We start from the raw sequence: 27,396 nt of genomic DNA on the forward strand, positions 1-27,396 counted from the left end.
CTGAAGGCTCTGCCTCCCAAACTGGCAGCTGGTTCCACAGAGAGGGGCCTGATAACTGAAGGCTCTGCCTCCCATTCTACTTTTAGAAACTCTGGGAACCTCAAGTAAACCTGCAGTTTGGGAACGAAGTGCTCTGTTAGGAAAATATCTTACAATGAGATCTTTAAGATGTGATGGAGCTCGGTCATTAAGAGCTTTATATGTGAGGAGAAGAATCTTAAATTCTGCAGCATTTGCAGCATTTTGGATCAGCTGGAGGCTTTTCAGAGAATATGTGGGACACGCTGCTGCTGCTGTGAACACGCTTCTGCTGTGGGACACGCTGCTGCTGTGGGACACGCTGCGGCTGTGGGACACGCTGCGGCTGTGGGACACGCTGCGGCTGCGGGACACGCTGCGGCTGCGGAAACGCTGCTGCGGGACACGCTGCGGCTGTGGACACGCTGCTGCGGGACACGCTGCTGCGGGACACGCTGCGGCTGAGGGACCTGCTGCTGAGGGACACGCTGCGGCTGTGGGACACGCTGCTGCTGTGAACACGCTTCTGCTGTGGGACACGCTGCTGCTGTGAACACGCTGCTGCTGTGGGACACGCTGCGGCTGCGGGACACGCTGCGGCTGCGGGACACGCTGCGGCTGCGGGACACGCTGCGGCTGCGGACACGCTGCTGCGGGACACGCTGCGGCTGTGGAAACGCTGCTGCGGGACACGCTGCGGCTGTGGACACGCTGCTGCGGGACACGCTGCTGCGGGACACGCTGCGGCTGAGGGACCTGCTGCTGAGGGACACGCTGCGGCTGTGAACACGCTGCGGCTGTGGGACACGCTTCTGCTGTGGGACACGCTGCTGCTGTGGGACACGCTGCGGCTGAGGGACACGCTGCGGCTGTGGGACACGCTGCGGCTGTGGGACACGCTGCGGCTGTGGGACACGCTGCGGCTGTGGGACACGCGGCAGACGCTCAGATTCCTCTCCCAGCATTGTGGAGAGCAACACGTCTGAGTGCTGTCAGGCCATCCCAGAGGCCCGCTTCTGTCAGCTTTAGGACATGGTGGAGGAACACAGAATGCTTCATTAATAATTCAGTCTGAACTCAGCGTTTAGACATCCTGTCATTTAATAGGAACAGAAAGTCCTGAGCAGATGGAGTCCCACGCTGTGTGCCCACCCTCCTGTCAGGTGGAGACCCTTCAGATAACTTCTTCCAATTAAAGGAGAGTATTCTCTCCATGGAAAAATGGAGATGTTTGGGTGTTGGTGACACAATGGTTAAAGGAAAAGAAGCACATCCAGGCCGGGCCAACAACAGATCAGAAACACCTTTATTGAGGAGTTGTCAATTCAGAGGGTCCTACATCAAAGAGCAACAGAACAACATCTGAAAGCAGCGCCGCATCCTGCTGCTGCTCGCCCTGTGGACACATGGCTGTGGACACATGGCTGTGGACACATGGCTGTCAGAGCCCCCCAGGTGTGGGCTCTGACAGGCGGAGACGTGGAGGGTCCTTTCTGCTGTGTGTCCATGTTTCTGAGAGCATCAGCATATATTCCACCTGATGAGTCCAACCCGTCCAACACAACAAGACAAACATGTTTGCAGTAACTACAGAGCATTTAAAGCAGCTCGCTGTGTGCTGCGGCCCAACAGAACACACAAAGCCTTCACAGGCAGGACTCAGAGCCGGGCTGCTGTACCACTCTGGTGACGTGGCCTTGTCTTTAACACATCTTCTGAGGGGGGGGGGGGGGGGGGGGGGATCCCTCCTGGGGGCTGCAGCAGGTAAACACTCCTCGTCTCTCGGCATGAACTTGAACCAAAGGCTGGAGCTAATCCAGGCGTTGGATGAGTTTCTCCTCCATCATGCAGAAGAGGGCCACGTGGGACAGGTCCGAGATGAAGGCATCACAGGCCCGGCGCCCGATGCCCTTACAGCCTCTGAGGTCCAACAGAACCAGAGAGGAGAGCCGCTTCAGGTAGGCCAGACAGCCGTCCGTCAGCTCGCTGCAGCCTGCGCACACACACACACACACACACACACAGAGATTAGATCACTTTTCCCCCGCCTGCTGCTGATGCAGCGCCTCCTGATTCTAAAGGAATCTTAAACCTTCATACGAGCTGAAACTTTTCTTTTTAAAAACATAAAATACTCTTCACTTCTGCAGCAAGAAGTAACTTTTCATAGACAGCTGGCAGTAAGATGAAGGACTGAATCAAAAGTCCCCTGAGTCTGAAGGCAGGGTCCCATGGGGTACAGATGCTCACTGAGGACCACCACAATCATTACCGTCTTATACACAGATTCCCAAACCAAAGAAACCAGTCCCATCCAACATTAGCAGCACCCTATTGGCTGGGCAGGGCAGAGAGGCGGAGCTAATGGGCGTCCTCACAGATCCCAGGACCCTAAACATCTGAATGGAACAGTATTGAGGGGATTTGCTCTGGAGGTCCAGTCCCTGAGAGGAGGAGCCCAGCTCTGGTTAAACCTGATACCTGTGCTATCCCAGATCCCAGCAGGGGCTGCTCTCATGCCGTCTCTTTGGAACTTCCTGTTTTCCTACCCGTCTCCATGACGAGGAGTTCCTATAAGTTGTTATTACGTCCTGATAAATGACGCGTTGATTAGAAATCACTCGTCCCTCACAGGACTGAAAGACGGACAAAGAGAAGCAGAAACTGCTCATTTCTCCCACAGGCGTGGAACTAAAGGTGTTCTGCACCCACCTGCCAGTGTGAGCTCCGTCAGGTTGTTGCGGGTGTGGGTTCCAGTGGCTGCCAGCAGGGCAACACAAGAATCCGTCAGGTCCTTGCAGTGGGCCAGGTCCAGCCTCTCCAGCTGGGGCATGTGGCGCTGCAGCAGCCTCACAGTGGACTCACTGACATCCAGGCCAGACAGATGCAGAGTCACCATGTTCCTCAGCCTGCTGCGGGACGACTCCAGACCTGCCCACACACGTTCAGACACTGCTCATTCCCACGCCACCATCACCAGGGTGCAGAGTGTGCTGCCACTCACCAGGCGGGCTGATGAGCTCCTTAATCTGGGCATCTTTAACGCCTTCACACCAGCGCAGGTCCAGTAGCCTCAGCTGGGGCAGCGTGGGCGAGACCAGAGCTGCCAGACTGCACCAGGGCAGGCCAGTGACCCGCAGCTCCCTCAGACCTGGGGACACAGACGGGACAAGAGGATCTGTGTTTTCATCAGGGTTGTACTGCTGTATGAGAGCAAGTCAAGTCAAAGTTTATTTATAATGCACTTTTAAAACAACAATAGCAGCTGACCAAAGTGCTAACAGGAAGGCCTAAAATAAAAAGTAAAAAAAAAAAAAAAAAAAAAAAAAACGACTTGAGGAACATGAACAACACAGACAATAAGACTTGAAGACACCCATAAAACACAAAAAGCACAAGCATGGATATGCTTTAGTTACAATAAAGTAAAGCTAAACTAATGGAAGAACAGAAGGCAACAAGAATGTCAAAACATAAGAAGCATAAAAGAGAAGGGGTTAAAAAATAAATAGATAAGACTCAGATGAGATTAAAAGACTAGGATCATAAAGAAATAAAAGCCTGGGCATAAAGATGGGTTTTAAGATCTGTTTTAAAAACAGCTAAGGTGGGAGCCAGGCGGATATGAAGAGGGAGCTCATTCCACAGTTTTGGTAGCCTAGAAATCTAGACGCCCCTAGCGGCCGCACATGGAATTTGCTCCGGGGTTAGTCTAGTCACTTGTGGTCGTTTTGCAACGTTCCAAATCAAAACTTAATCGAGCCAATCAAATCGTGAGGAGCGGGGTCGGAGGCCGGGCTACCTAGTGACGACAGAGGTGCTACGTTTCAGTGTGTAGTTCCAGAGAGAGGTTAAAAATAAAAGTTCCAGAGAGAGGTAAACAATGGCTGCGCCCGGCGAACAGGCTTTCCCCAGTCGATTGCGAGCATGATGTACCGAAGACGGCGGGCCGATCTTCGTCTCAGAGCTGACAAAACTCTCCGGTAAGGCATTTGAACGGTCAAATTCCGTTAACGGGACGAGAGCAGTCAAAACGGCAAAACCGGAAGTGCGTTGCTCACTGCGGCTAGCTTTAGCAGCGCCGAATTCGTGGGAACAAAATTGTAAATAGCCGGTATTTTGTCAGGTTTAACACCTTGGGGATCTAAACGACTACTTTCTCGCCTGAAAATGTTTCAAATGTTGCTAAAGTTATATATTTACAGAGTTTAGAGCTTAAGAGAAATCAGCTTTTCAGGCCATAGACTACAAACCATTCCGTCGCGTTGACTACGTAAAACTTCTTGATCGCTCTGATTGGTTGTTGCGCCATCCTATTGCGTGGCGTTGAACTTGACAGACAGCCGTTTATCCCGCCCACACTGCTATCCAGCGTCACTAGACCCCTGTACAGCTTTTTGCTGTACGGGTCTGGCTTGCTAGGCTACAGTTTTGGGCCAACAACTGCAAAGGCCCGGTCCCCTCTACTTTTTAATCTGGAGCGGGGCACCACTAAACGCAGTTTGTCTGCTGACCTGACGGCCCTGGAGTGGCTCTGGATTTTTAAAAGATCAGCTAGGTAAGGGGGTGCCAAACCATGTAGGGCTTTAAAAACAAATAAAAGAATGTTAAAATTTATCCTGTATCGTATGGGGAGCCAGTGGAGGGCAGCAAGAACAGGAGTGATATGCTCACGCCTTCGTGTCTTGGTGAGAAGACGGGCTGCTGCGTTTTGGACAAGTTGTAGCCGCGTGAGAGAGGTGGAACTTATGCCGGCATATAGGGCGTTGCAGTAGTCTAAGTGGGAGGGGACAAAGGTATGGATGACATTTTCAAAGTTTTTAAAAGATAAAAAAGGTTTAACCTTGGATAAAAGCCTTAGTTGATAAAAACTGGATTTTACGACCATACTGATTTGTTTCTCCATTTTAAAAATTGGATTTAAGGTCACACCAAGGTTTTTTGCCGTGTCTTTGACATAGGGTCCAAGAAGGCCTAGGTCAATAGGTGGGGCAGGGGAAGTATTGGGACGAAACACTAAAACTTCAGGTTTTTTTTCATTAAAATTTAGAAAATTAAGGGCCATCCAAGCTTTGATATCCTCCAAGCAGTTGAGTAGGTGTTTGAGGGACTGGGGGTCATTTTCTTTAAAAGGCATATAAATTTGAGTATCATCGGCATAGCAGTGGAAAGATACATGGTACTTTCTAAGAATAGACCCAAGGGGGAGCATATACAGGGAAAAGAGTAGAGGGGCAAGAATGGATCCTTGCGGCACGCCACAAGAGAGAGGTGCAGAGGAGGACAGTGAATCCCTCAGACAGACAGAAAAGCTTCTGTTTGCCAGGAAGGATTTGAACCATTGAAGGGCAGTGCCTCTGATGCCAACACAGTGCTCTAGGCGTGAAATTAAAATGTTGTGGTCAACAGTATCAAAAGCAGCAGTGAGGTCAAGTAAAATTAAAATTGCAGAGTCACCAGAGTCAGTGGCTAATAAAAGATCATTAAAAACCTTGAGGAGTGCTGATTCTGTGCTGTGGAGTGCTTTAAAGCCAGACTGGAGGGGTTCCAGGATGCCATGAGAGTCAAGAAAAGATTGCAATTGCTGTAGTACTAATTTCTCTAGGACCTTGGATAAAAAGGGGAGCTTTGAGATGGGTCGGTAGTTAGAGAGAATTGTGTTGTCCAAATTAGGTTTTTTGATGAGTGGCTGTACTACTGCATTCTTAAAAGACTGTGGTACACAACCTGAGGCAAGGCTACAGTTCATAATGTTTAATATGCTGGAGCCTGTGGACTCAAGTGTTTGCTTGATAATAGATGGGGGCACTACATCTGATTGACCAGAGGGAGATTTTAATTGGCCAATTGTTTTGGTTAAGTTTGCCAGAGATACAGATTCAAACTGATCAAAAGTTACTGTGGATGTGATGGGGATAGAGGGGTCAGAGGGGGGAGGGGTTATCATAGCTCTGATTCAAAAAAAATCGTCAGCAGTTACTGAGGTGGTGTCTAGCTCCACATGCTGGCTAGGGTTGAGAGCACTATTTATAGTGCTAAACAGAATATGCGGTTTATCCCTATTTCGCTGGACAATGTCCGAGAAATACTTGTTCTTTTCGGATTTGACAGTTCTCTGGTATTTTGTCCAGGTTTCCTTAAGAATGTCTAGTGACACTCAGGTGGTGCAACATCAGCACCACCTGCACCGTCTCCTGTTATCGCGTTAATTATTTAACGCCAATAAATATTCTATCGCGCATTAACACAGGTTTTATTTTATTTATTTATAATTTAAGAAAAAAATATATCATATTGATATGTTTAGTCTTACAGAAACCTGGCTGCAGCAGGAGGATCATGTTAGTTGAATTGTCTTCTCAGCGTAGTAGTTCCAGTCTAAAATATCACTTAAAGGCAAAACACACAACTGATAGCAGCAAGTCATTCAAGGAAACAGACAGTGGAGCGAGGCTTCTACATAAAAACTACAGAAAGATGCTGATGTTAAAAGTGTGTTTGCACAACAAATGTTATGGCACTTTTATTTTAAATGTGCTGCCATATGAATGAAACTAAATGCTAACAGCTATACACTACTTTTGGATTCATTTTTGGATTCTGCGTACAAATGAGATTAATCAGGGAAATCATGAGATTAATTAGATTAAACATTTTAATCATTGCCCAGCCCTAATTAAATGCGTTTGCAGTCTGCAGCTGGAATAAAAAGCATTTCTGGAAACAGAGACAGCATTTTACAGCCTTTTAAACACAAGAGACTGAAGTGAAGAACATTCAGTTCATCCAACCACACAAAAGAAGAGCTGCCACCCAGCTCCACCTTAAAAAAAACAACATTTTATTAATATTAAGTATTCTCCCGGGTGTCAGCTTCAGGGCGAGTACCTGGGAGTCTGGTGAGCAGGCAGTTGAGCTGTCTCCTGGCCAGGGGGGTCCAGGACAGGTCCAGAGAGGTGGGCTGGCGTTTAATGATGCCTGCCAGCGCCTGGTTACTGAGCGGGCTGCAGCGACTCACATCGATGCGACTCCACAGACGTTTGTCACAGCTCCTGCAGACATGGAGGCGGCGGTTAGAGGCAGCATGCAGCCCACACAGATGGAGCGAGCGGGGGGACCTACCATTTGTACCACGCCTTACAGACGCTCATGCAGGCCAGCAGCTCAGCCCTGTTCAGGTATCTGAACACAGACACCCACACCTCCTTCTCCCCCCCTCTGTCCCCGCCCACATCTTTGAAGGACGGCAGGGACAGTAAGGACGGAGACAGGGCGGAGGACGCAGGAGCAGCAGCCTCTTCTTCCTCTGATGAAGACGCAGAGTGAGCTCTGGTACCTCTGTCACCATGGATACCTCGCAGACGAGGCCTGCAAAACAAGACAAGCCCACAACCGTCAGATTGTGTTCCTGCTACATGCAGGTGGTCAGAACCGGAGGGAGCCAGTTAAACACAGAAAGGGGGAATCCATGTTAGCACTGACAGTTTCTCCAAAGGGAGTCTCAGATCCACATCTCCTTTGCAGAGTTCCCAAAGGATACTTTGGTTAGCTTTGTGTTCTTCATGTGTGCAATCCTTTAAAAAAAAAAAAAAAAAATCTACTCGTTAGCATTTAGTGTGAGACCCTCAGCCGTAGCTGCTGAGGGTCTTCCACTTCCTGTAAATGTGTTCAGACTCCGTCTCCTGCATCCCCAAAGTCGAGCTCAAAGTTTGTTCCTTTTCACCATTTCATTTGCAAAGAATAAAGCAAAAGTGAGAGTTGATATTTATTTGTGGATGATTTAAGAAATGAAGAATCATCGTGTTAGGAAGAGCAACTGAAGATCAGCCGCAAGCTTTCTCAATGAGATGCATCACCATGGCAACTCCCATGATGTTCCCAGCCTCTCCCATTGAATTGATCCTCAGTGCTCCAAAGGTTCCAGGTACTGGTCCAGTTTCCCCTCCAGACAACAGAACAGAAAGGATGGCGTCACACTGCATCCAACAGGGGGGTTTCCTACTGTTGACTGGACCGCAGATGTCAGCACCAGAGGTGAAGAAATAAATTAAAAATGCATCTAAAACGGTAACAAAGAAAGTCATGATGGTGAACATTTAGGAACACACGTATCCAGCCGTATCCAGCCGTATCCAGCCGTATCCAGCCGTATCCAGCCGTATGGGATGATGACGGGTTTGAAACAAACCTGCATCCCCGTTGTGTTTCTGGAGGGAAGACTGGGCTGTGTTGCCCTGACCGCAGCAGCTGGGTCACTTTTCAGTCTGATGGAGATAAATTATTAGGATGGTGGGCTGATACCAACTCCAGCAGTACAGCAGGAGATAACGTGGACAGATCAGCTGATCACTACCGGGGGTGGGGTGGGGTGGGGGGTGGGGGGGTGAAGAACCTGGAGCACATCCACTTTGCTCTTCAAACACAGAATGAACAGTGAGATTAGAAGTGAGCTGTACCTGCCAGGACCTCTGGGAGTGAGAGCATCCGCTGTGAAGTCGCCACTTCTGAGTCGGGACGGTTTGGACAGAGCCGCCTTCCTCTGGACGAAGCCCTGCTGAGCACCACCCCCACCTGGCCTGGGGCCCATGGCTGCTTCAAGCTTAGGAACTATGGAACCTGAACAGGGAAAACAGACTTACTCATGGAGCGGGAGATGAGATACAAACCTCTGCATGACCTCAGTTAAAAAGAACAAGCATCAGAGTCACACTTCGCCACATTTGGAACATTTCCAGTGTCAGATACATGCAGCAAGGTAACCGAGTCACACCTCATCCTGACAGGCCGCGAGCGATGCCGCTCCGTCCAGCGATGACCCCTTAAGAAAAAAATAAAATAAATCGCCCGCTCTGTCTATCTGGACGACATTTTGCGGCGGCGTCCCGCCCCTAAAAACTTCTTATTGGTTGAAATGAACACGCTGCTTCCTATTGACAAGCTAGTTAGCAACAGGTCAGCATCACTCGAGGCCAACGTGTCGGCTCACATGGAACGTGTCGGCTCACTGGAGAAGCGGTTCCTTGCTCTGGCTGACCTGCGATGGGACAAACTAACTGGAGCATAAAGCCACTGGTCTGAAGCTCAGCAGTAACAGCTTCAGCTCACAGGATCGATCCTGTAAAACTCTTAGAAGGTGTAAAGTGTGAATAAGGACCCACATTTAACCAGAAAGGCTCAATGAAAAGCTTTTCATGAATGGAGAAGAGCCTGCAGATCAATGGCTCCTCATACTGAGATTCATTGGTTGTTAATCAGAGGAAATGTTTAAGCCATGAGTGCATGGTGGCCTTTACTGTGGGGCAGCATGCAGCTCGGACCCTGCTTACCAGCGTGCCGGTGGGCCTTGTGGGGCTGCTGCAGCGTCACCGTCAGGTAGGAGCCGCTCAGCAGCTCGTCGCTCAGGTCGGACACCAGCAGCACGGGGGGCTCCGGGTCAGAATCCCAGCGGCCCTCGTCCTCCACCTCGTCCTCATCCTGTTTGTCCTCTTCGTCTTCCACTGTGTCCATCTCCTCGTCTTCGGGGTCGAACTCCTGCCCCTCGCTGTCATCATCATCGTCATCGTCGTCTTCATCATAGTCAGTCCTGCGTCTCCTCCTGTGTCGACGATGCACCCGCTCTTTTTCTCCTTCACTGTCCCCCTCTTCTTCTTCTTCATCTTCATCGTCGTCGTCATCATCTTCGTCATCGTCGTCGTCATCATCATCATCATCCGACTCCTCAGAGTCATCTCCTCTCCGTTGCATCCTGGAGCCCCCCCGCAGCCTGACGCCTCGCCCCCTCCGCCCGGCCTCCCTCACGCTTATCCCCCTCTTCAGCTTGAGGATGGAGGTGGAGCTGGGGGTCACCAGCCCTCCTCTGCTCCCTCTGTGGGACGAGCCCCCCCTCAGCAGGCCTCTCCTGTTGGCACCAAAAGGCCTCCTGGAGGAGTGCCCCCCTCCCCGTGCAGGGAGCATCATCTTCCTCCTCTGAGATGCTGCAGAGATCACAACCAAATGCAACAATTCATCCTCAAGCATTCATTTATTTAGGCTGCTTTTTGGAACGAGTGAGAAGCCCCGCAGCCCGGAGGAAAGGAGACGGTTATTCAGGGTGATCTTTTAAAGAGACTGACCTTCATCTTCGTCATCACTGGCGGAGTCGTCTCCATCGCGGCTGTGCAGCTGTCGGCGGTAAATCTTTGCCATACGAGCGTCCAACAGAGAAGAAGATTTCCTTTTCTGGAACAGGAGGGGAAGAAGAGGAGTAAAGAGACGAAAAGATCTCATCTCTAAAAGCTCACAAACACTCCCCGGGGGAGGACTCTCACCTTTAGACTGTGTGTGTGTGTGTGTGTGTGTGTGTGTGTGTGTGTGTGTGTGTGGGGGGGGGGGGGGGGGGGGGGGGTGTCTCTGCCAGCAGTCCCAGTGGTTCCATGATGTGCTCCATTATCAGCAGGAGCACACAGCAACGCTTTCAGAGCCACCAAACAACATGCAGCGTTCCAAACTAATCATTATCTGGAGCTTCCTGAACAGTGGACGTGACAGGCCAATGATCCACACTTTGGCTCTACAAGCTGTTCCTCATTCCCACAAAAACCACAAGTCTGAAAGCACTGGTTGCCATGACGTTCATGAGGAATGAAGAAACAAACAATGAAGAACATGAAGAAATGGCATGCAGCTTTCCTGCTGAGGGCAGCGGGACATTCTGATGAGAGAAGACAGAAGAAAAGGCAGGTCTTTATCTCATGTGTAGCGTCTCAATCATCTCGGGACTATAGAACTTTGGGTACCAGACACTACTACACAGCATCAGCAGCACATTAGTGAAGCCGTGTTAGTGTGGAAGTAGGGCTGGAGCGATACACTAATCTCACCATACGATATGATTCGATACACTTACATCATTTTCTGGGGAAAAAAAAAAAAGGGACATTGTGATTTGACATGAATGGTCGCTCATTGGACTGGTAGTCCGACCTTTGAACCGGAAGGACAACACAGCCAGACAAACATGTCACAAACGTGAGAGCTGTGCACTTTATACAACATTTTTATCAACTAATTTATCACTGTTTTCTATAATGTGACCCCCTGGCATTGTATTGTATTACCTTAATGTTCTGTGTTTTCACTAATTGGAACGTCTGACTTTTCAATAAAGTTTGCTTTAAAAAAAATGTATTTAATAAAAAAGATAAAAATATCGATACTTTATCGGGAAACTAAATATCGATATATCACAGTATGGATCAAATTGCTCAGCCCAATGTGGAAGGCCCATTTTCAAGGCGTTTTTGTTTTCATCTTCATCTTATGCAATAGATTCTATAACAAAGTTGGAACTAAATAGAATCAAATGAAAAGAAGTGTGCTTGTGGGGGAAATGAACATCTGGCCAACAGGAGACTCAGAAGCAGCGAGCAGAAAGCTGCCAGATCCATCACCAAAGCATTCAAAAAGACTTCCAGAGGGTTGGAGTTTAATCATCTCAGTCTACATCTGCTTTAGAACATATTAATGTATCATTACGACTTCATATAGCAACCCTATATCCATGGGGGGCTTTCACAGTCAAACATGGCTGTGAAAAAGCAGCAACTTTCCCTTTCAGTCCGAAGCTTTCTTCATGTGCTCCAACACAAAGTGCTGCTGGCTGAAGGACCCGAGCACGCAGCACAGGACAAGAAGAGCCCCCTGAAGCCAACAGAAGAGCAGCAGGGGTGCTGACAGTCCAGGCAGAAGGTCCACAGGACAGCACCAGCTTCTCCAACAGGTTAGAGACAAAGTGAGGCTGTACAGCACGGATGCTGCAGACACAGCCATTAAAAGCTCTGCTCACTAATCAGGATGTGCACACCAAAGGCCTTAGTTTTTGGGTTGTGTCATCAGGCAGCAGCGACAGGAACAGATCCACACAGTACTGATTAACAGCCTCAAAGAAAGGATTCAGAAAGGGTGGAGGAGGGGAACAGGGGCCCGCACACCAGAGTGAGCTGAGCGCAGCTTCAGAACTAGAAAGATCCAACAGAACCAGCCCTGCTCCGGTGTAACTGACAGGAAGTACTTCTGTCTTCATCTACAGCTTCCTCTGAAACAGATGGACAGGATCAACGGGTGGGTGCACACGACAGACAAGTGGGTGTACGCAGAGAAGGCAGCGCCTCTCACCAGTCTGCAGCTGATTGGCTGAGAAGGTAGAGGGGCTGCCACCAATAGTAGGGATGTGGACGAAGAGGAAGAGCAGGGAGGAGAAGGAGGAGGGAGAAAACCACAGCAGACAAGCTCCCCATCCTGCTGGGATCCCACAGGACCCCCTAATGTACCAGAGGGCCCTGGAGCCAGCCTGAGGAGACCCCCCAGGGGTCTGTGGGGAAGGATGTGCTGTTGGTGAGCAGCAGCCATCGATTCATCACTGCCTGATGACTGACAGTTCAATGAAAGAAAATTAAATCACAATCAAGAAGCTCAGGAAGAACAGAAATCATGGAAAACAAACAGGAGACACACACACACACACACACACACACACACGTTAGCTGTGACACACTGCAGCCAGGTGTGTGTGTGTGAGCGTGTGTGAGAGTGTGTGCGAGTGTGTGTGAGCGTGCGTGCGTGCGAGGGCCGGCACAGTATATGTATTCGTGCCGAACCGTACGGGGGTCACGGTTCGGTACGCGCATTGCCACGCAGAATACACACGGTACGGAAGTTTAATATTGATCTGAACGCGGAACTGTTATTTTGCAAGAGTTTCCTTCTGGACCCATTTAAACACTGCCACATGCAAGCTCTGATTGGTCCGTAGAGATACAGTGAACCCTCGTTTTTCGCGGGGGTTACGTTCCAAAAAGAACCCGTGATAGGCGAAATCCGTGAAGTAGAAACCTTTATTTTTTTTACAATTATTATACAATGAAATACTCCATAATGCATTGAAACCAAAGAACAAAACCTTTTTACAGGCCCAAGCATTTGTTTAACAAATAAAAGTACTGTATAAACGTTTTTTTTTTGTTGTTTTTTTTTACAAACTGTAGGCCTACTGTAAAATAATAATTTTAATCATCAATACGAACTGAAGGCTTCAAATTGCGGAGATCAGCACCGCCCCACCGCGACCCGAGTCATTGGATTAGAACGGGAGACAATGAAAAATGATTATGAAAAGAAATACAAAGTACAGTAGGACCAATAGTGACTCACATGTATTTCACTGCTCTTCTGACTGAGCTGCTGCATCCTGACGCTCTGTAGTGCTTTTTTCTTCTAAAGCCCGCGGTGCAGGTGTGTTTTTACGAGAGAAGAACATATCGGTAGTTGTTGTCGCTCTTTTTTTCTTCTGGGCAAAAAGATTCTTATTTACCGACATGCCACCATCGATTATGTTTGAGAACTGCAATGAACGTGTACGTGTACATATTAAACCGCAACGTTATTGACACACAGGTAGAGAAGAAGCGGAGAGACTGTTTAGCCAATCAGAATGCAGAACACAATGCACGATGCAAATCCGTGAAGCAGCGAGACCGTGAAAGGTGAACCGCGTTATAGCGAGGGTTCACTGTATACGCTTTCGGACAGAGTAGTTATAAGAACGCAGTTATCAGAACTGTCTTACTCGAATTTCGTTCTGATAACTGTCCTTCCCCAGCGGAGCTGTTTCAGTCTGCATTCCCACATGAGTCGGGACTGATGCGCCGCGCACAGCCGTCTGCGTCAGTGACGTGTTAGCCGTTAGCCGTTTAGCGCCACATTCAACACCAAAACGGAACAAAACAAAACCCGAGAGAAGAAAAAGCACCACAAAGAAGCTAATATGGAGAGCGGGGAGGCCACCGTGTTCATGGTCTGCATGATGGTGATATTAATCATGGACGATCACATCAGGCGTCTAATATCGAGGCTGGAAGAGCTCACAGAGAGAGTCAGGAGATACTTTTTCATTTCATGAAGGAAGAAAGGAGAGCAGCGCGCCGCAGACAAAGGAGACAACGTGTAAGTTTAACTTATTAAACACGCGCCGGTTCTGTCTGTGTGGTATGATGAACATTTCAGCCGTGATAGCATGACATGGGGCGTAGCTACCGACCACCACACACCTCCGTCAGATGTGTTCTATAGAACCATGAAAAGACCCGACCAATTACGTCTCCCAAATGTATTACAACAACCCCTGGATACGAATACATGCAGAGCAAAAAAAATTACCGAAGCAATTGGAATTTACATCGCATCTGCTATGCGCCCATATTCCACTGTAGAAGAGGCAGGATTCAGATATCTATTACATGTGCTCGAACCTCGCTACACGCCTCCTTCGGCACTGTACCGAAAATGTACCGAACCGTAGGCTCCGTACCGAGGTACGTACCGAACCGTGAGTTTTTTGTACCGTTCCACCCCTAGTGTGTGTGAGCGTGAGTGTGTTGAAGACCACTCTGACCTCTCGCTCAGTGATCCCCTGCACACACTTTGGGCACTCCCAGCAGCTGGGCAGGTCTTTGTTCACCACTCCTTCACCCTGAACCTGCAGAGCAGCAGCAACACAGCCACCAGTGAATTCTACAGGAGGAAGCTGGTACATCTATTCTGTTATCACAGGAAGGGGCTCCAGTTGAAAAACAAGGAGCCCATAAGCACCAAAGAGTGTTTAAAGAATAAAGTTCATGTGTTGGAATGTGTGGAAGCTGCACCGTGAGGCAGGCAGGGTGGACGATCTGAGCGCAGTTGGAGCATTCCATCAGAGTCAGGGAAGGGTCTCCAGTCTCCTCCTGGTTGGGTTCCTTACAGATCTCACACACTGCTGAGAGAGGAAGGCCCGGCTGGAAAGGAGAGAAGGAGGAACACCCTTCACACACAGGTCATTAGAGTTATCATCACAGGCTGCTGGGGGGGGGGCAGGAAGTGGAACAGGAGGTGGAACAGGAAGTAGGACAGGAAGTGGATGGAGCTACAGAGCACGGCTTCTTTTTAAAGTTCCCTAAGCAAACCTTTTGACGCTACAGTTTGGACCTGTCTGCTACACACACTCATTCTGCTGCAGGCGTTTGTGCACATCAACATATCAGGATGATATGATAGAGATCTTTCTGTTAAACACACGGAACCCTCTTAAATGGAAGTGGAAAAATCAGAATCCTACATGCAGCCTGCACGGTGCTACACTCTGACCCTCTCTGGGGTCCACAGATACTAAAGAAAGCTCTCACATCCCTCAGGTTGCACCGAGGTGTGCAGGAAACTACAGCTTTACACAGCCTGGCGGATTGTGCTTGTTAAGTGCAACTTTTAGCACTTCACCTTGTTTGCTCAGTTTCACAGCAAAAGAAGCCGTTCCGAAAGTTCCCTGAAAAACAGCTTCTATCAACGCTTTTAGTTCACATTTCTCTGTAGTGTAGATGAAGGAGCCATTCCAAAGAGGATTCCTTACAGAGAGGCACTGTCGCAGCACACAGGTCTGCTTGAGCTTCCCTGGCCCCCCAAACTTCTTCATGTCCCTGCAGAAGTTACAGTCTCCACACTCTGGTCTCATGCAGGCCTCACAGCGCTTACATCTGCAGGAGGGAGCACAGGGCAGCAGGGTCAGTGATGCACACACCTACTCACACTCCTGCTCACCTCTGAACAAACATTCCTCACACAGCAAACCCATGGGTGTCGTTGGTTAAACTGGTCTTTCTGTTCATAATGAGTGTGTGCGATTTAAACAGCTGGTTAAAATCATTTATGGAAGGAAAGATTGAATATGACCTCTTGATGAATGAAAGGCCCATAGACATGCATATGAAAGCCCAACAGCAATGCTTTGAGCACGGCCAAGGGGCCACTAAAGCCTCTAGCATGGTTGCCGCGTCTGCTAGCGCGAGCGGTGTTGATGACGTCACGATTTCGTGCCGGCTATATACGGTGGCGCAAGTCGATGTGCCAGTAGTTGCAATTTTCTCCGTCACAGAGGTGGCGCTGCTACGTGAAGGTTACCGCTACTCTACAACCACGAAAGTGGAGAAGAAAACAATGAAGAGCAGGAATACTGTCATTAATGATACTGCTGCAGTATTCTGATCATTTTAATTTAGTTAAAGGATAAGACCGGTTTTTTGACTTTGGGCCCTTGATTTCACATTATAACATGATGTTCTACTCACCCCTGCTTGTTGTTGGTCATTTGGAGCTGTTCCGAAGATATTCGCGAGGCGTCTGGCTGCTCTCTTGCGATATTCGGCCATGAAACGGTTTCCTATGGGCAAGCTTATACAGGCACAAACTATGCTGTTTATAATTTATTAATTACTGTACATTAGCACTGATAACGTGGAGGTGCGTCGCTTACTTAAAAAAATCCGGGTTACTAATTTTGAATTTTAGCCGAATGAATAAATAGGCAGCAGGTCTGTGGGCTGTCTGTGGCAGTAGCACGACGAGGACGTCAGTAACACCCACTTTACGACAAAAAAATCAAAATTACAATAACCCGGATTTTTTTAAGTAAGCGACGCACCTCCACGTTATCAGTGCTAATGTACAGTAATTAATAAATTATAAACAGCATAGTTTGTGCCTGTATAAGCTTGCCCATAGGAAACCATTTCATGGCCGAATATCGCAAGAGAGCAGCCAGACGCCTCGCGAATATCTTCGGAACAGCTCCAAATGTTCAACAACAAGCAGGGGTGAGTAGAACATCATGTTATAATGTGAAATCAAGGGCCCAATGTCAAAAAACCGGTCTTATCCTTTAATAGAGGTGAAGGTCTGAAGCCCCCAGCATCACCACTTGGAGTCTCTGCCCTCTTCTTGGCCTTCACGTATCTGTCCCGTAGCTTCTTCCACACATTGTTACAGAACTCTCCCTCTTTCCCCAAAGTTCTGCCCATCCCTGCCCACCAGTTTGGGGAGTTTACGTGCTCCCTGTGCGGTTTCACTGCAGTTTCGTACAGCTGTCTGTACAAACGCACCTCCTCACTGAGCCTGGTCTCACATTGGTAAAAACATTCAAATTCACAGTATTGGTGATTAGAAAACACACACACATATATATATATATATATATACACATACATACATATATATATATATATATATATATACATACATATATATATATATATATATATATCTCCATTACCTGACCCTGCGCCGCCTCAGCACAGACATGGAGGAAGCTGGTTTCTGAGGTCGTGGGATGATGGGCGTAGAGGCCAACTTAGGACGAGCAGGTGGTGGCGGAGGAGGAGGAGGCTGATACCAAGAGGGCTGGTGGAGGGGAGCAGAAATGAATCAATACATGGGATCTCTAGCTGGATCCAGGGGCTAGATGAAGTTGTGGAGGAAATATTTTAAGCCTGAAAACTGGGAAGGAGCTGGTACTTCAGGGATAACTCTGAAGCTTAGGGGCGGGGCTAACGTTACAGATTGGGGCAGTATTCCCACAGTTTTATTTTCACTTTATGTCTCAGTCATCTTGTCCATAATCTTCCCACATCTCAAAAAAAAAAAAAAAAAAAAAAAAAGAGAGAATTTGGACTTTTTTGCTGCTTGGCTCCCCCCTACAGTTTAGGGATGCAACAGCACCGTGAGAACAACAAATCTTTGTGAGCTCTGGGTCCGTTTTCACCTTGAGTTTTGCGTGTGCGCCACAACTTTAAAAAGCCAGCATCAATGTAGCCCCGATTCGACGGGTCACCATGGCAACGGGGAAGAGGAGGGGCTACGTTTTTCACCAACTTCGAATTGGAAATCTTAATGCGCTCATACGGGAAGTTTCAACACGTTTTTAGAAATAAGTGCAACACCGTTGCAGCAGCAAAAGTGTAAGTTTAAATGTAGTCCTTTGCAATCACAATAATATTACAGGGAAACTGCTTGAATGGTAACCTATTCATTTATTTCATTTAGGTGCAATCCCGCAGGGGAGGAGCGCTCTTGGCAGCAGCTTAAGATGAAATATAAAAACATTGTTCAAACAGGTGAGACCTCGGCATGGAGGTACCTCATTCTGATCATGTTTTACACTGTAAAGTAAATATTAAGTGGCTATTTCACTGTGCAGTTATTTTATCCCCAACATAATGCTGTTTTCACACACATAAATGTCTTCTCATCTATATCATGTTCTGTTAAATAATTAAGCTTATTTACACTAACACAGACTTCTACTGAGCCAACAGAAAGAAGGCAGATGCCCGTAAAACAGGTGGTGCCCAGCACCGCCACCTCTGACGGAGGCGGAGGAGCTGGCCCTAAGCAGAATATTGGAGGGCAGTGGCTGAGGGAGTCCCTGGAGGGAGTCCACCCCCAACACACAAGTGCCTTTATAAAATATAATAGGCCTATATATATCTTTTTCAAGCCTATTCATACAAATATTTATTTGTCTTTTATGTCTTTTTTTCTGATGGTGCCGCTCAAAAAGATAATTATCTGTAAATGCTAAAACAACTATGCGCAGTCTGATAACCATCTCCTGATGAATATTTAATTCTCTGCGCAGTAATGCTGCTCCTTCATCCACGGGATCGTTGTCTAAAGGACATGTTGGTGGAAACAGTCGCCTCCTGCTGTGCCTGATGGACTTCTAGAAGTAGAAGAACTCGCTCTGCTGACTGAATAAATGAGGAAATCAGATGGCTGAAAGAGGGCGGAGACAGAGAGAAACTCCAGGTTTCTCAAGTAAAACCTGGTCCCGACCAGGTTAGGTTCATAGAGTCTGTTACTACGGTAACTGGAGAAATATTTTTTGAATTGGCTCTATATGAATGAATTGGATTAGTTTGAATTTAATTAATTGGATTTGATTACAATGAATTGGACTATCATTGAAGTGCCTTAAGATGATATTTGTTGTGATTTGGTGCTATATAAATAAACTTAATTGAATTTGATTCAATGTCGGGACCAGAGGAGATGGCAGCCATTACCTCTACAAAGATGGTTGCATATTGAGTAAAATGGGACTGCACCAGGCGTCTGGGAGGGAGGCGCCGGGCCTGATCACAGGTTCCCTGTAATCTTTCGTAGGTTTCCTGTCTGTAGCAAAGTTCCTGTGTTGGACACAGAGCTTAAAAGCAAAGACTGCTTACCCTCTTTGGCCACTTGACAATGGGTCTTCCTGTGTAGGACAGTTTGGGATTGTCATTAGCATGTTCTTTCAGGAGTGCCTGCGGGACAACAAAAACCAAGGAGGGTGAAGGGGGAAATGCAGGGAAGGACGTCATGACGCATCAAAAAGCAACATCACCAGCACAGTCACGTGTCGTAGAAAAATACCTTGACGTGTGTAATGAGCACAGAGCCGTTCTGGATCCCTGCTGGGACACACTTCTTGTTGGATGGCAGCGCCTCAAGTTTACCCAGCAGGTTCCAGAGTCCATCCAGTTCCAGAGGAGTCAGGTGGACTTGAAGGGCAGGTTTGTCAGACTCTTCATTCCTACCCCCCCCCTCCTCATGCTGCTCCATCCCCTGCTCACTGACTGCATCTGAGCCAGAGGGGCACTTCAGACCTGCCACAAGGACAGAGATCCATTCATCTACAACTCACTGTCATTCTGTACCTCAACACATATTCATGCTTCATCGTTTGAAATGCAACAGTTAGAGCAACACTGAGGTCCAAGCATTAACAGAAATTTCCATCAACATGCTCAGTCTCCCACAGTGGACAGGCAGTCTGTAAAACATGATGCATAAGCAGAATAATGGGAAAAACACATCTGTGGAGGCAACTCCAGGTGTTAATAAAAAACTCATTCTGTACACTACAATGCTGTATTCAATTCTAAGTTCAGTGATGTTTCAAATGCGATGGCTTTTCATCAGACTAAGAAACACCCGAGGACATCCCATACATTTCCAAATGGGTCAGAGAGTCGGGGGATTCAGGTTCAGTCAGGAACTAAAGCCAACACATCCGGAGTGAACCATCAGAGGCACGTGGAACTGAGAGGAAGAAATAGTTGTATAGCCGTGCCAATGATGGAAGTGTCGAGGTCTGTGGAGCATTAAAAACATGTTCCATATATATATATATATATATATATATATATATCTTACAAATCCCCCGACTCTCAGACACACAACTTCAATGTATACTTATTCAGGATGTCTCCAGATGGTCCTTTGTCCCAGGAGGAGTGTTCATGCTCGAGATGATGATCACACACACGCCACATCTCCTCACACACGCCACATCTCCTCCCCCTGAACATGCTGTGTGTGGAAAGTCAAACATGATGCCAGCAGCAGCTCTCACAGCCACCGTGTCCTTCTTACGAGTCCTTCTGTCCCCACACTCAGCCACATGGAAGTAAATGAATGCAAGGGGAAGAGAAAACGGACAGAACTCTGGAGCACGGACAGAACTCTGGAGCACAGACAGAACTCTGGAGCACAGACAGAACTCTGGAGCACAGACAGAACTCTGGAGCACAGACAGAACTCTGGAGCACAGACAGAACTCTGGAGCACAGACAGAACTCTGGAGCACAGACAGAACTCTGGAGCATAGACAGAACTCTGGAGCACAGACAGAACTCTGGAGCACAGACAGAACTCTGGAGCACAGACAGAACTCTGGAGCACGGACAGAACTCTGGAGCACGGACAGAACTCTGGAGCACAGACAGAACTCTGGAGCACAGACAGAACTCTGGAGCACAGACAGAACTCTGGAGCATAGACAGAACTCTGGAGCACAGACAGAACTCTGGAGCATAGACAGAACTCTGGAGCACGGACAGAACTCTGGAGCACAGACAGAACTCTGGAGCACAGACAGAACTCTGGAGCACAGACAGAACTCTGGAGCACAGACAGAACTCTGGAGCACAGACAGAACTCTGGAGCACAGACAGAACTCTGGAGCATAGACAGAACTCTGGAGCACAGACAGAACTCTGGAGCACAGACAGAACTCTGGAGCACAGACAGAACTCTGGAGCACAGACAGAACTCTGGAGCACAGACAGAACTCTGGAGCACAGACAGAACTCTGGAGCACAGACAGAACTCTGGAGCATAGACAGAACTCTGGAGCACAGACAGAACTCTGGAGCATAGACAGAACTCTGGAGCACGGACAGAACTCTGGAGCACAGACAGAACTCTGGAGCACAGACAGAACTCTGGAGCACAGACAGAACTCTGGAGCACAGACAGAACTCTGGAGCATAGACAGAACTCTGGAGCATAGACAGAACTCTGGAGCACGGACAGAACTCTGGAGCATAGACAGAACTCTGGAGCACAGACAGAACTCTGGAGCACAGACAGAACTCTGGAGCACAGACAGAACTCTGGAGCATAGACAGAACTCTGGAGCATAGACAGAACTCTGGAGCACAGACAGAACTCTGGAGCATAGACAGAACTCTGGAGCACAGACAGAACTCTGGAGCATAGACAGAACTCTGGAGCACAGACAGAACTCTGGAGCACGGACAGAACTCTGGAGCATAGACAGAACTCTGGAGCACAGACAGAACTCTGGAGCACAGACAGAACTCTGGAGCACAGACAGAACTCTGGAGCACGGACAGATAGCCACGACCATCTGAGTGCAGCTGAGTTTTCACATGAAGGAGAGATTCAATCCCAAACCACATTATTCCTACATGTTTTCTACAGTCATCTTAGCATGCGGCCTGTGGGGTGAGTAGTATTACAGCACCGACACCAACATGTGGTCCAACAATGACAAAAACAGAACCAGATTTACCGTTCGTCCCCCAGGTCTTAGCCTGGGGAGCCAGCCAATCAGAGCAGCTTCTGCCTTCACAGGAGACGCATACGTACCTATCCCCAGGGTGTGTTTCTGAAACTCAGGAGTGAGGTAGGACGTCCGAGTTAGGCTGAAGATGTAGCGCTCCAACACGTACCAGCACATCTCATAAAAGAAGGGGTAACGGAACTTGACTGGAACCTGAGGTGGGGGTGAGAGGACAACTCTGAGATCCATCATGGGTGGGACTTCCTCCCCACAGGGCAGCGTGTGTGCACCTACCCGCGTTCGGTCCTCGATGTTACAGATGTTCAGCTGCATAGGGATGTTGAAGCTGTGCAGGAAGTTTCCTCCAAACACCATGGAGTCCACGGGGGTGTAGACGGCATGAATCCACCCTGAGTGTTCACCACACACATCAGCACTCTGTCACATCACATCACAACGTGTGTGTGTGTGTGTGTGTGTATGTGTGTCCAGTCCAACCAGTACCTGATGGTATGAAGAAGGTGCAGCCCTGCTTCAGCTCAATCCTCTGGCAGTCAGATGCTCGATCTCCCAGGAATACATCTCCTTGTTTCCCCGACAGCACCCAGTTCTCATACAGCTCCAGGTTCGGGTGGGTTGGAGGGATCAGCCAGAACACCTGAAAACACACCATCACCATCACCACAAGCTCCAGCCAACATCCAGCTGTCCATAGAAAGCACAGAGAGGGTTTGCGTGGTGATCTGATCTATGAGGCAGGCTCACCTTGCTCCCTCTGAGTATGTGATACCACACCGAGGTGCCTCCGAAGTCGATGTGAAAGTCTGTGTAGCAGCCCTGGACACTCATCAGACAGTATCTGTGGGGAAACAGCAGCATTCAGTCCAACTCTGTCTCCTCAGCCTGAACCAGCCATGTGCAGACACAACATGCGAGGCCATACTTCTGGACTTTGGGGTACTGCATGTCATTGATACAGTTGGTCGAGTCTCTCTGTCTCTCTTTCAGATGACGAGGCCACATGTTGTCCACCCAGTCTATGAGATCCACCTGCACTCAGAGATATGAGGGGAGAAAGCTAAATCACACTCATGGCTGGGTGGGTGTCAGAGTGACAGACATGCTCAGTGAGATCTGGAGTGCACATACTGTGGCAGGCCTCCTGACCAAGTTCTCCAGCTTGGTGTGGCTGAACTCCAGGCTGATGACGTTATAGAGCTTATCTCTCTGAGATGGAGGGGTCTCAAAGTAACGTGTCCACTGGGCCATGGACATCTCTGTCCCCTTCTGAGTGCTCACATCCATCACATCGATCATACGTCTGCTTCCTGTCGGGAGGGGGGGGGGGGGGGGGCTGTTAGTCACAGGACAGCAGAAGGTCCTGCTCTGACGGCACCAACTCCTGCCGACGGCACAAACTATTTTTACATTTAATGGGACTTTCCCAAGACTTCTGTACTTTAACTGCTTCTTGGACCTTCATACAAAGAGCCAGCTCCAGATCCCACAAGTGAAATTTGATTTTGTTTACAGTCTTGAATTTGAAATAAATGTACTCAGCTGCTAACAGATACACTGTACTGTAGCATCCACCTCATGATGACAAGAATCTGAAGCTTACCCACGAACATCTTCACATCGTTGACACTGAAGTCAGGATCAGGCATCCTACAGGAGCACAGGCTGGTGTTAGAGCTTTATGCATCATTTCATGGCAGTGGAGGTCTCTACACAGATGTTTGAACCAGTAAGTGAGGGAAATAAAGAGTGCTCCTACTTCATTCCAAGTCCCTCAGGCTTCTCAAAGACGACTGGGTCCCTCAGGCCACTTTTCTGGATGTACTCATAGGAGAAAGCTGAGAAATTCAAAAGTTTGAACACCGTGTCATCTCACATCAAACATTATTTTTCATCAGCGTCTCCTGAGTGACACTGCAACATCCAGATGTGGCAGAACATTTCAAACATCCAGCCGCCCATTCAAAGAAAGACGGATGTTTGACACCCCGACAGCAGAGAACATTTGGGAAAAACTGACGTTAAATGCTGCATATGTGCCTGAAAAACCACTTGAGATGTTCAGAAGAACGCTACAAACCGTTCAGTCCAAACGGTTTCGGCAGCTGATGATGTCACAGGATACCATGCAAAACATACGCTGTGACATCACTGCTTTGTGCAGAACAATCCTGGCAGAGGGGGCTCTGCAATGACTGGTTTATATTGATAAAGTACCCGTGTGTACCCGAGTGTGTCCGAGTGTACCCACAGTACTGTTAAAGCAACACCCAGCGGAGCAGAGAGGAGTGGAAGCAGCACTCACTTACTGCTCTGCCAGTCTCACCCAAACTGGATGAATGCAGTGCATGTGTGAAAACAGCTGGTCACACTTCTGCCCCACTGGGTTTGACACACTGAACTGAGAATGTTGATACTTGATTTATATTTTGGTATTAAAGTTTGCTTAAAGCACATATGTTAAAGTCAAGGCCCGCGAATTATTTATCTATGGCCCCCTGGATAATATTTAATTACTATTAGAACCGGCCCGCAGGCCACAGCCGCCCGCTGGTGTTTTGCACGCACCAACACTACATTCCCCACAATGCAACGGTAGCCTGCGAAGTCGCTGCAGCGCGCACAAGCGGCTTCATTATTCATCAGCAGTCAGAGCAGAGATCAACTCTCAGCTACCCCCCTCCTCAAAAATGGCTAAACGCAAGGTGGACGCTGAGAACAGGGGGTTTCAAGCCGGGTGGGAGGCAGAGTACATGTTCATGGAGGTAATCAGGCTCAGCCTCAGACAAGTGAGCATCACAGAGCAGTAACGTATTTTCAGTTTTTAATTCAGTTAAATTCTTACATTTGTTTCTACGTGATTTTTCTTTGAAGGAAGGATTGTTTTGTCCCTGTGCCATAGATTTTTGTATTTTATTTTATTTATTTTTCAATTGAATGGACTCAGGGAAAATTGCAGATAAGAGCCATGAGAAAGAATACAACTGATTTGATTTATTTTACTATTTGAAAGCAGTGATCGGTAGGATCATAGAGCGGCACAATAATGCATTTTCAGTTTATAATGCATGCACTTTTATTTATGCATTCATCTTGATATTAAGAAACATATTTTGTTTTTTGTCCGGCCCTTGGCTTGTAACAAATTTGTTTTTTTGGCCCTCGGTGTATTTGACATCCCTGAAGCATTTCCAACATGAGAAGCAGCTTCTTTATTACCTCTTCCCTCCATGCGGACAACTCGGTCAGAACTGAACCTCGCACTACTGACTTTCTCCTCCAGGTCAAACGTCCTCCTTCCCTCAATCTCCTCATCCGAGATGCCATCGTCATGGTAACGCCGTCTAGTACCAGCCCTCTGTGGTGTGGGGGCAGAATAAGAGACATGAAGAAGACAATTAAAACTACAAAACAAAGAAGTGCTCATAAAAGAGGAGAACTGAATACAAGAGACACAAGGACATGATCAAACTCATTTCACAGGGTCACATCTTCCTCTGCCACCCGTCCCCCAGCCGAGGGACCATTTCAGTTCTGTTGAGCACCACCTCTGAACTTTATACTTTTTAAAACCAACCACATCAAACGATACCCAACACAGATGTTACACACAATTTATCAGCCAGCATTTCAGCTGCAGCACCAGTTTAAAGCAGCTGACAGAGGTATTAAAGAGTCATTATGTGGGTCAGGCACATCATTACTTCCTGGATGCAGATAAGCAGCAAAGACATTTATAGGTGCATAAATATTCAGAACCACACAATGGACCAGCCGGATTTCCACCGTTTCAGTTTGTTCTGCTGTGATGAATGTTGGAAGAAGAAACGGAGAGAGAAAGTCCCCTGCATTGTACACATCATGTCAGCGGCTGCTTCAGCTACCGTCCAATCAGATCCACCCAGCAGGGGTTCCCCAACATAAGCAGAGTCCTGAGGGGGTCCTACCTGAGAGACAGGCTGGCCATGGCTCTGGTGTTAAAGGGGCTGTCCCTTTATTAGGAAGAATGGTGGCATGCGCTAATAGACATTATACTGTGTATGGATATATTATAGATCATTAAAAACTAGCTTGAGACAATGCTGCGTGTTTGTAAGCTTGACCGGGTGCTTCATCGCCTGTATGGAGGCCCCTGCAGGTGTGTTTGATTCAAAGCTTCCTCTCAGGTCTGTACCAACACATCTCCAGTCTCACTCACTCTACACACGAGGGTAGCGACCAGGAAAGCACTCAGTGGGACGTACCTCTTTGGTTCCTCTGGCCATCAGGCTGTACAACAGCTCTCAGTGATGACACTTCTGAATTTCACTGATCACTTTATATTTCACTTTCGTGTCACTTCACTGCTCACTTTATATTTTTAAACAGTTTTTTAAATTCTTAGATTCTTTTTAAAGTGTTTATTATTATATAAACATTTTTATTGCTTTATTATGTCTGCTACTGGATGCTTGAATTTCCTTCGGGATCAATAAAGTATCTATCTATCTTAGTCGGAATTAGCTTCTTGTTTTGGTCCCAATCCAAACTTACCAGTCTTTTGCTCTGTCGTGGCTTTGAAACATCCATTTTCAGAGGAAGAAACGAGACGCAGAAACGGAACATTTAAATAGAACCACATTAACCCGCCCCGTGGCGGCACATGGCTGTTTGTTGGTCAACACGAAACTGGGAGGTGGCGTGGGTCCGGGGCTCAGCATCGGGGGCTGAGCTGAGCTGCCATACTAAACTTTTTAAAAAGTCACCGACCGATCCTCTGCTAAGCTAACAGAGCTCTGCAGACGCGTTATCCGATCCAGCTCGGACTCACAGCTACGTTATTAGTTTAATAAGTCCACAACACAACTACAGTAACCGTGGATTAACTTTTACATCAGATCATCATTCTCATCAAAGCAAGACCGACGGAACGCTCCAGCTTTGTTCAACACCATCACTTATTAAAGTCGAGCCTTGCTAATGTTGACACACTGGAGGACTTCCTGTTTATGCCAACAGTAACCTCAACATAAAGTCAGGTCAGACTACAACACTTAGCTGCACCCAGAGAAGTCCAACTACAAGAAAAGGACTGCTTTGTTACGGGACAGCATAACAACTCCGAACAGCCGCCATTTTCTGTCTCACCAAAAATTACTCTACATCCCGCCCACAAACGTAGTCTAGGCCAATCACAGACAGCGCTGCAGGCCGCTCATTGAACTACAGCGTTGTCGCTCAACGCGAAACAAGTGTAGCCTGGGATTGGACAAGAACATCCAATAGACACGTAAAAGAGCTGAAAAGCAACCAATAACAGCACAGTTACAGAAAGCGCTCACACCATATTGGTTGATCTGTTACACCAGATTAATAAGTGGACGAACACACACTCGGTCACGAATAGTAGCCAATCGCATTACGATTTGACGCCATAGCCACCACCCCGTTACTAAATATAAGTCGTGTTTTTCAGAAAAATAACACAAATTATAATCACATATTTCAGCCTTTGGTGGTTCTTACCCCCATAGCTTCAGAGATCCAACCGCTTCAGTTCACTTGAAGTAACCCGACAGATAACAATGTGTGTGCGATGTCACCGCTCCAAACGCTCACATCGCACATGCACGCTTTGTACCATTCACCTCAACAAGGAAGTGTCCGCAGCTCCACAAGCGCACCTTGGCCCA

At 47.9% G+C, this 27,396-nt stretch overlaps 1 protein-coding gene across 4 annotated transcripts; it reads right to left on the reverse strand.

Moving 5' to 3' along the window:
* Window positions 1-1,746: 1,746 nt before the first annotated feature.
* On the reverse strand, window positions 1,747-27,365 carry kdm2aa (lysine (K)-specific demethylase 2Aa). Of its 4 annotated transcripts, none has more exons than XM_075464243.1 (25): window positions 27,230-27,365; window positions 24,944-25,082; window positions 23,484-23,562; window positions 23,328-23,374; window positions 22,856-23,034; window positions 22,650-22,756; window positions 22,472-22,565; window positions 22,211-22,364; window positions 22,001-22,116; window positions 21,793-21,919; window positions 19,270-19,502; window positions 19,083-19,160; window positions 17,129-17,256; window positions 15,434-15,557; window positions 14,697-14,825; window positions 14,447-14,530; window positions 12,172-12,426; window positions 10,131-10,236; window positions 9,345-9,992; window positions 8,475-8,634; window positions 7,141-7,386; window positions 6,907-7,070; window positions 3,023-3,169; window positions 2,731-2,949; window positions 1,747-2,011 (listed from the first exon to the last, which is right to left on the reverse strand). In XM_075464243.1, exons 1-25 carry the CDS (start codon window positions 27,233-27,235, stop codon window positions 1,830-1,832), a joined length of 3,951 nt encoding a protein of 1,316 aa, XP_075320358.1. In that variant the 5' UTR covers window positions 27,236-27,365; the 3' UTR covers window positions 1,747-1,829. The 4 variants fall into 4 exon arrangements, with proteins under 4 accessions (XP_075320358.1, XP_075320357.1, XP_075320359.1 ...); XM_075464242.1 differs by lacking the exon at window positions 27,230-27,365 and adding an exon at window positions 26,258-26,859; XM_075464244.1 differs by lacking the exons at window positions 12,172-12,426; window positions 27,230-27,365 and adding an exon at window positions 26,258-26,856.
* Between the last annotated feature and the right edge of the window lie 31 nt (window positions 27,366-27,396).

The sequence above is a fragment of the Odontesthes bonariensis genome, chromosome 4 (assembly GCF_027942865.1).
Source record: "Odontesthes bonariensis isolate fOdoBon6 chromosome 4, fOdoBon6.hap1, whole genome shotgun sequence".
NCBI classification, from domain to species: domain Eukaryota; kingdom Metazoa; phylum Chordata; class Actinopteri; order Atheriniformes; family Atherinopsidae; genus Odontesthes; species Odontesthes bonariensis.